The 9,928-nt window shown below is 35.7% G+C and overlaps 1 protein-coding gene across 3 annotated transcripts; it reads right to left on the bottom strand.

Moving 5' to 3' along the window:
• Positions 1-2,521: 2,521 nt before the first annotated feature.
• Positions 2,522-9,928, bottom strand: LOC116112921 (kinesin-like protein KIN-8B). 3 transcript variants are annotated; one of them, XM_031399970.1, is made up of 16 exons: positions 9,384-9,928; positions 9,204-9,275; positions 8,969-9,085; positions 8,371-8,459; positions 8,015-8,159; positions 7,833-7,928; positions 6,977-7,068; positions 6,052-6,300; positions 5,789-5,939; positions 5,346-5,408; positions 5,029-5,265; positions 4,499-4,603; positions 4,301-4,414; positions 3,598-3,908; positions 3,321-3,501; positions 2,522-3,105 (listed from the first exon to the last, which is right to left on the bottom strand). In XM_031399970.1, exons 1-16 carry the CDS (start codon positions 9,429-9,431, stop codon positions 2,827-2,829), a joined length of 2,349 nt encoding a protein of 782 aa, XP_031255830.1. In that variant the 5' UTR covers positions 9,432-9,928; the 3' UTR covers positions 2,522-2,826. The 3 variants fall into 3 exon arrangements, with proteins under 3 accessions (XP_031255830.1, XP_031255225.1, XP_031256409.1); XM_031399365.1 differs by having other exon boundaries at positions 3,321-3,908; XM_031400549.1 differs by lacking the exon at positions 2,522-3,105 and having other exon boundaries at positions 3,357-3,501; positions 3,678-3,908.

Here is a 9,928-nt window from a genome sequence, read left to right as displayed (position 1 = left end):
CAAATAAAGCTCTGTTTCACTTAAAACTGTCACTGCCAAACCATAATATTTTATACTATTCATTTCTAATAAAGCAAAAGCTGTACCACAAATTTGTATCAGAAACTATAGTAAACCATTTGCCGAACCATATTTGCTTCATAACTGTAATAGATGAAAGATCCTTTATTTTACATTCTCACTGTCGAATCATCAATTTCTGTAGTAAACCATTTGCCGAACCATATTTTATACATAAGTGTGATAGATAAAGGCTCCTTCATTTTACATTCTCACTGGTGAATCATCAGTTTCCGTATACAGTTAAAATAAGCCAGAACCCCAGGAAGTAAAAAAAATGTTAAATTGATGGACAATTTTGATGTCTGTTTAGGTACTGGCATTTTCCCGTGCAACTGCAACCTTGCTATTACCACATTGGGTAGATCTACCCGGCAGTACTAAATTACTAATAATATGGTCAGACATGTAACCTAAATCCGTGGAAATGATGGGGATTAATTTTCGGGTAATACTATACTAACAAATGAATCTTACAAACCCAACAGGGCAGTTGATAATTGATTTCTGATGAATTTTTCCGTCTGATAAATTCATCATTCATTAGAAACCAATTATTAATTGCTACATTGGGTTTGTGAAATTTGTTCGTCAGTCTATCTTTATCGTTAATTTTAAGACAATAGTGCAAAGTTGTTAAACTCTCCCTGAAATCAAACCAAACATACGACTAATTTTTAAAAAACCACTATAACAACACTTTTCATCTCTTAATGCAGTGCAATGCTGTTCAACTGTAACAACAATGTTCATCTCTTGGTGCAATGCAATGTTGTTCAATACCGACAGCCAAACGCACCCAGGTTCATATTTCTCTATGAAGTTATATGGTATCACGTGTAGTGCACCAAGCTATATAAGTAGTATAATGTATAATATTATACATTGTTTTAACCCGACTGGTTGAACCAGTTCAACTAGGTCCTGGGGCCTTCATCGGGTCGGGTTACAAATTTTTTTAGTCATTGAAAACCCTAGAAATTAGGACATCAATACGTGAACAATTGATCGCTAGAATGTTAGGCTTTTGAAGAGAAATGGTCGGTGACGGCAATGATTCTCGGTGAGCAAATCGACTGGTAATCGCAAAATTATGTAGCCAAAAAAAGCCCGTTGTTGCCAGCGATTGGGGAGGCGAACGAGGGAGGGGTGAGATGGATTTTGTTAATAGGTTTTGGGGAGTGTTTTCGTGGTGATAAGGAGTGCTGTCATTGCTAAAAACAGCCCCTATTTGCCGACGCCAACGATGGTGTTTACGGTGTTTTTGCAAGATTTCAAACCCATAAGAACTTAAATGTAATTTTCTAGGTTTTTTTTTTATATGTCAAACCTTTAGACACTGAGTCATACCAGTTAAACCGGTCAACTCAGGGTCCAACCACTTTGCCAGGTTTTACCTTAGGTCGGGTTTTAAAACATTGATATTTTATTATGAAGTGTTTTAATAACCAACCCAAGATGAAACCCGATAATTTTGTTGGGTTTCACCCTTGGGTTGGGTTTTAAAACACTAATATTATATTAGACAGTGTTTTAATAACCAACTAGGGGTGAAATCCAACAAAGTTGTAGGGTCCTGGGTTGATTGGTTTAACCGGTATGATTGATTAGTCAAACCAAGTGTCAAAAAGTTTAAAATTTAGCAAATACACCCCTAAAAATTAATTAAGTCCTTACAAGTTTAAAATTTAGCAAACACACCCTAAATACAAATTAACAGTCGATTGGTTGGCGACGGCGACATACCAAATGCAGTCTCAATCATCTCTTGAGCCCATTCCCCAGAAAATCTACCTAAGATTTGGCTAAAATTGATTCGATTTCGGCCAGATCTCATCGACGTCAACGTTGACATTCCAGGCCAAATCTCACCACCGCCGATGTGAACAACCTTCCCCATCACCACGAAAATACTCTCCTGAGCCTCTTAACCAAAACTCATCTCATCCCACCCCCGTTCGCCTTGCCAATTGTCGCAGAAGCCGACTGTTGTAGTCGCCAATTTTTTTCAATTCCCAGTCAATTCACTCTCCGAAAATCACCTCCATCACCACCATTGCACTCACCGACACTTTCTCTTCAAAAGCCCCAATATCCCAACCTTCAATTATTCGTCAATCATCATCCTAATTTCTAGAATTTCCAATCAATAAGGAAATGAGTAACCCAATCCGGTGAAAGCCCCAGGTCCCAGTTCAATCGATCGGGTTGAACAGGATTTTAAAACACTAATTTATTATGTTATAGAATATAAATTTATAAAATAATATAATTGGCTTTGAATTAAATAGTAAGCGAATAGAATACATATTTTACAGTAAACATTCACTTGGCATTAATTAATACTCACGCAACATCCCATCTCTCTGTTGGTCTGGTTGCCAAAGTGAACATCCCAACTGATACCAGATTGGCTGCATCGTGCTTTCTGCTGAGAGATCTTACCAAAGTTTATAAGCAGTTATTAAACAATTGATCCTTCCAAATTGACAATAATCTTCATGAAATATACACAGACACAGCATCACAATTACATTGGCAAGTTCAATGTGTCAAGAGTTAGAATATTCCTCCAACTACTTAGTACCTACACAATATAAACCTACCCCCTCTCCCTCCATTCTCTCTGCAAAAGGGAAATGAAAGAATCACCTGCTCATACCAAGGCGGGATACTTAAATAATATTTTTGTATATGTACAATGGGGAAAAAAATGAAAAAATAGCATGGTAAAGAGGAGGAGAAAAAGGACACTAAAATACAGGACTATACAAAACTGGAGGGGTGGCCCCTTGTTTCAGGACTCTGACAAACAGAAGGGATTGACCCTCTGCCAAATGAAGGAATGCGGGACAAATACGGGTGGTTTGCGGATTTGGTGTTTTGAAGGACATGGTTTGAGCGACAAATGCCAGAGTCCTGTTCTGCGGGGTTAAATCCAACAACTCTTTGGGGTATTCCGCCTTGGAACAAGTCTTGGCAGCAAGTTATTCCAATTTGAGGGCTCTCAAACAGATTTTGCCTCCGAGTAACATTCCACATATCCTGTATAAGTACATTAACAGCAGGTTAAAAGACATGGCAAATGGTTAGATCTACAAGAGATGACAGATGAGACAGCAATATAAAACCTCACACATAAACAGATGATTATGAAAACTTAGAGAGAATACCTGCATCCCTGTAATATTGTTCTATGATTTGAATGAAAAGATAGAGAGAAGTAAAAGCTACAAAATGTAAATCAACTGCATGCACACCTTATGGCGCTGGCCAAAATCAGCACTGCATGGGGAAGCTGATTCATGGCTAGCTTTGTAAGGTAAAACCTGAGTTCTGATCTCTGGACAAGAATTGCGAATATCTTGAGGACTATTACCAGGAGTGCCACACCATGAAACTGGCCTGCCACCAACCCACTGCTCACTACTCTTTCTCAGCCTGACATATGCTGATGGAGAGTGATCATGAGACAACAAATAATATGAATTATGATGTTCCGCACAAAAATTGGGAGCTAGATCCAAGGCTAATGACCTTGAGCTTAAGTCATCAGATTGTGGGAAGATGCAAGATGATCTATGATATGAATGCCCGATTAAAGGACTATACCCAACTGGAGAATATCTTCCATAAGCTAAATTTGGTGATTGCTGAAGCCCTACATGAGAAGTGGTTGTGCAATCTTCAATTGTTATTCCCTGCTTGGATGAAAGGTCCAGTAAACGTTTTTCATCAATTCCTGATGTCATGAGCAATTTCCACAGATTCCTCTGTGTTTCCCGTTGGTTGTGAATGACTTGATCTCTCAATGCCATTTCAAACTGAAGCTCAATGTTAGACATTCCCTACATCAATGCAATACAACTGTGAGCTTTTCATAGTAAGATTACATCTAAACACGTCTTCAAAAATCTTTGAATAGGTATATTGCCCAGATAAAGTCAATCACAGCAGTACACGGTCATCCTCTCTCAGAAAGGTAGCCCATAAAGCACAAAACAACAATCTCAGGAGAAAAACAAACATTAAAAGGTCTATCCTAGCTTCCAATGACATTAACTATCGAGTACCATTCATTTTGAGTGATTGATTAGTAAATACTTAACCAGCTTGACTTGATTAACAGTAACAATTTTAGTAACTTCTTTTTAAAAAAGCTATCAAATCAGAAAAATGAAGATGCCAAATTCAGTAACAGCTAATTGCTGGAAGATTGAAACTGCTTAAATCCACTCACCAGGATTCTATATTGGCTGAGAATGCGCAAGTATATTTTGTTGCTATTGTTACTGATGGCTTCATCAATCATGTCTTGGAGTTCACATCGATGACTCTCATTTGCTTCAATTTCCTATAAATAGTAATATTTGTGGTATTGGTTAAAACAGATGAAAACTATAATCTTTCTAAGCCCTGGTCATGGTTCAGATATTACCTTTTGATAATTGACACCCGCCTCATCGTTGTCACGTATGTTATCGAGAATTACTTGCCTCCTTGCTCTCAAAGCCTCCACAACTGCTTCATCTTTTTCAGTAGCCTGACAGAGAAAAAGGCACTCCTTTAAAAAAATTATCTGAAACTTCTTTCTTTCATTGTTCAGATAAAAGAACCATTCAGTAATACATCAGCAGCAGTTATCTGTACAGAGGGATCACCCTCAACCAACAAAGAAATGAAATTATACTAGATTCCCTGGTAATCAAGAGAAGGTTTGTTGAGTCGGTACCCTATTTTCATTTTTTTTTTTTTTTTTTGGCAGCTCTAGCTATCCTGTCAATTTCATTAGAGATCATCAGACCATCAACAAAATGCAGTTTGAGAAAAACAAAATTCTAACTAGAATACTAAATGGCATCAGAGCTGAGAAGAAATATGCACAAGTCATGTTCTCAACATATCCACAAATAAGAAAGATGAAGCTTAAAGCAAAATAAACAGTGAGCACCAATAACTGGCACAAACCTGGTGTTTTGCAATAGCCTCGTCAAGATGTTGGAGTTCAGAACGTATACGAAGGTTTGTTTCCTCAAGCTCAAATAAAGCCTTCTGTAAATTTATCCGTTCCTGGACATTTTCACTGATTTCATGGCTCAAAATATTCAACCAAGACAGCTCATCATCAGCAGCTCTTTCAGCAGGTTTGATACTTAGTTGTGATTCCTTTTCAGCTAGTTCCTTTTTCAGTCGACAGACCTCAATCTGTACAATCAAATATGTTAAGTCCGATGTATAGAAACTGCTAATCAGAATTACATATATTAAGCCATTTACCAACTAACCTGAAGATTGTCAATCATCCTCTGGTAGTCTGATACATGGGTATCAACTGTGCCAATGTTTTTCTGAAAACGAAAAGACAATCATTCTCACAAATGATTACCATATTACTAATCACACAGACAATACACAACAAATATCTATAAATGTTCATACATACATACGTCATACACATAATGCACTTGACTTAAGCCTGTAAAATGCTAGTTGATGCAGCACACAAACATACAGGAATTACATTAATCATAACACAAAAGATAAATAAAATATTCCCAAAAAGGAAATAGCATCACTTTCATTATACTACAAGCAATAGAGCACCAATTACTAGTAATAAATGGTATGCAACCTAGTCATAATTCATCAAAACACAACAAATACAATGCATTGCCTGGAACTCAAACCCAACTAAACCACGTTGATACAGCCCAAAATCATGTCCTACCTGAATATGTGTTCTTATTTCCTTTGCCCGGTCAGCATATTTCAGGGTATTCACAGTGTGATGATATTGACTGTCAACTGGTGATATAGTTGCTACCATAACAGTTTGAGAATTGCCACTGAGACCATCTTTTAGTATCCGTGTCAGTTTGCTGAAAATTTCACATGCGCTACATTTTTTAGGGTACGAGAAACAAAATTAAACTATTGATATTAGATAAAGAAACAGAAAGGTTTTCAGTCTACAATAGATTCATCAGATACCTGTTCCGATAAGGAACATAAGCCAGTCCCTTCTTTTGTTGTTTTCCCAAAGCATTAATGCAATTTGCTAACGCTAGAAGAGAACGATTAATATTGGCTCCATCCCTTAGCTTTTGCCCTCCACTATTTGTTTCAGAAGCTCGTTCACTGCCAGCAAGATCCACAAGAGCAAGTTTTCCTCTCATTACTTGATAACGATATTTGTTTTTCTGTTTTCTCTTCACGGTAATCTCTAAAACTGCATGTGATCTGATTACATAAAAACTAACTTGTATGAGCTCAAGAAAAAATGATTAAACCAAATAGGGAAAGTCTTTTCTTCTTTTTCTTATCTCTTATTAAATTAATCCACAGTATGTAAAAATCGGTACTAGTGACAGCATAATGGTGCAGAAGTAAAAGCCACACCTTTCCTTCACACTATTTTTAATTACGGCTTGCCTAATTTTAATTTGTATATACAACTATAGTTTTGCTTAAAATTAAAAATCCTGGTCCAAAAGCTCATTGTTATTAGCTGGTGGAATGCACTTAACTCTTCACCTTCAACAATATGAAAATATCCCAAGTCTTTGCAGCTAAGCCCAAAAAATAAAAGATTTCTCCCTCATACACTGGATAAGAGATTTTGAGCATAAAGATTGAAGATGAAGGGCAAACTAAAATCCCTTTTTTCCTCCTGCAGATTTTGGAGGTGTTTGGATTATGTAAACAAAATTATTGATAAATTAGCATTTAGTGTCAAATAAAATCCAGATATCATTACCAAGGATTTATTTTGGAAGGCCAAAAGGTAAAAGCAAGCACTAAATTGGAAAAGTGCGCAGCCAAAATGAAAGGATGACAGAGAGAAGTTGTTTAACAAAACTCATCATGGCAACAATGATAACTGCAAGTTTACGGCAAATAAAGAAATTCAAATTACCGTGAAGAAGTTGCATTGGCCTCTGTGCTTTCAGTTTTCCGCCGACTATTCCCCAAATTCAGAAGTTCAAGAATCTTATCAGCTGAGTGGACCTGAACCAAAAGCAAAATAATCAAGGACTAATTAACCAGAAAGCCAGCGATACATCAAAGACAAAAATGCCATTAATAAATTACAGTTTACTAGAGAAATAGTATAAACACAAGTAAACATTAATCAAAACCAGCTTAAGTTGCCAAGGAATAGACTATGCTTGGGCAGTAAAAGATTCACAAATTACTTAACATAGATCATCAGAGAGCCAAATAATACAAAACCATAAGGGATTACTGTTTCTTTCCATGAATCATAGAGCTTAAACAGAAAAACACACTAAAGCCATTCACTCAAGAAAAGAAAAGAACATTATCAGCTAAACTTAATTATGCTATGCAATACTGACATTTGAATTTGGCATCTATGATAAACCACATTTCAAGCATTGGCATGTTCATTAACCAGCAAAAAATTAAGTGATTGCATGCCAATACTATGCCAAGGTAAAAAAATTCAGTAAATTCAATGCAAGTGCCCATAACTAATAATTCCAACAAAATTACAACCTAGAGGCATACAATTCATCACCTAAGTTAGTTGTAGGCAAAAGCCCACAAAACACACTCACTAAGTGATTAGTTGCACAATATTGACGTCATCTGAGACATATTGGAAAGGCTAACAGACATTCAATAATTAGCTACACTTGAGTAAAGATTTCAAGGCCTACACCTAATATGTGAAGCAACATTCTGATGAAAGAGATCCAGTGGATTGACTACAGTTGATAAATATATGAACACAAATAGAAGAAATGAACCTTGATACATCTCAGCCCAGCAACAACCATTCCATGAACTGGATCTTCTCTAAGTTCCAAATGACCCGATGACTTTTCAAGCAAATCATAGATAACCTGAATTGTTAAAATAATCAAATATTAACTTCATAAAAAAAACAACAAGCAATAATTGAAAATCCACAATTGAAATGCAGGCCTACTTCATTGTGAACTTCCAGGTAGGAGCAAGTAACTTCAAATTCGTCAGAACTTTTGTCTTTTTTAATAAGGTCAAAAATTCTATGCAAACTAAGAACCATGAGTCCAGGGTCACTCTTTGTACCAACCATTGTATATGTTTTACCACTGCACAGGTACAAGAGGTGTTAGATTCATTATAAAGGAAATAACAAATAGACCACACAATTCACAACAAAAAAATGTAACATCATGATCTCAAAAAGTACATACTAAACTGAAATTCATTAATTATGGAGGTAGTCACCTCAGCTGGAACAAAATAAATAAAACCTAATTCAAACATAAGGGGCAAGGTAAATATGAACACGAAGAGTACCTTCCAGTTGAGCCATATGCAAACACTGTAGCATTGAGACCTTGAACAATCCCAGAGATCACAGAAGATATACATTGCGCATACAAATCCTGGAAAATATGAAGCATAGTTATAAAAAATACACCCACAATACAACCAATCTATTTACCTCCCACACTTTAGTATTTGATACATCCATTTAATCAATACAGTGTAGCTGCTGCAGCTACATTCTTACAGTATTCAACATATATTTTTCACCTACTCAATTGCTTGAGTTTTCTTCACAAGAATCCAGTAAACATTAAAAGCATCAATCATGTTAACATGCAAATAACTATTCCAAAAAATCTCTTGTGATTCTCCACATTATTCAAGGAAAAATAAAAAAAGGGAAAACTTATAACAGCTACCTCACCAAGGATTTGAATCGCTCAAGATTCAACTTTTTTAATAAAATTCAGCATGAAACATTAATGATGATAATAAACAGGAATTTTCTCCAAACTTAATTCTCATAAAGGAAAAAGAAAGAGAAATATATAACCATATGCTAATCTAATAAAATCCTTAAGAATTTGGAATTTTAGACATAAAAACTAAAATATAAGCCACATACCAAGTTTGTACAATCAGGACTAAACGCATAATCAAAACTGTACTTCTTTTCCTTTGTTCTATTCTGTATGCGTTCAAGATAATCCTTTGACAAATCAGGATCCAAAACAACCACCTCCTACAAATTCCAATTATTCCGTTACATAACGAATCCTCTCAACAAAACAATACAAAATTTTACATGAAAAAACTCAAATTAAAAATAATTCTAAGAAATTACAAAATAACCCCCACACCTTGTTGTGATTTATTCTAACAATGTCCCGGCCGTGTTCTATCCCCGTTAACTGTCTACATTTCACAGCAACCTGTAGCCACCAAAAGTTTAAGCACAGACTATAACGGAAACGAAAATGGTGAAAAACATTAAATAAAATATAGTCTGATGTAATTTGAAGTTAACAAAGAAGACTAACCGTGAGCGTTGTAGTTTTCTTAGTAGCTGGAGCTCTAATAGTCGGCATTTTTCATCAACATTGATTTCAGTAATCTAAGTACAACCTAAAATTTTAAAGAACGTCTTATTCGTACAAAACGTAGTGTAGATGTACTAAACCCTAACCCTAAGACTGAACTTTCAAAATGAAAAACCATCAAGAAAACAGAAACCAGATAAAACAAACTTGAGCATGAATTTTTTCACTCTCAAAAACGAGAAAACGGAAACAAATTTGACAATGTATCAACCAAAACAGTGCTCAAGAGTTAGTTGAGAATCCAACATTTCACACAAATTAAAATTCCTTTAATTTTAATTTTCAGTTGTAGAAGACATAAATTTAAGTTAACGCATTACAGAGATATTAATAATATTTGATAAAATGCTGTAGGAAAGAGGGAAATGATACGGTGGTTGAGGGCGTACGGTAGCAGCAGTAGTGAGTGCCATGTAATGTATGTAACGCGTTTAATGAATGAATGAAGAAAGAGAAGGTTTTGAAGACTAGAAGAAGAAGAAAGA

The sequence above is a fragment of the Pistacia vera genome, unplaced genomic scaffold (assembly GCF_008641045.1).
Source record: "Pistacia vera cultivar Batoury unplaced genomic scaffold, PisVer_v2 Contig10, whole genome shotgun sequence".
Lineage (NCBI taxonomy): Eukaryota > Viridiplantae > Streptophyta > Magnoliopsida > Sapindales > Anacardiaceae > Pistacia > Pistacia vera.
This window is presented reverse-complemented; position numbering and strand designations above follow the sequence as displayed.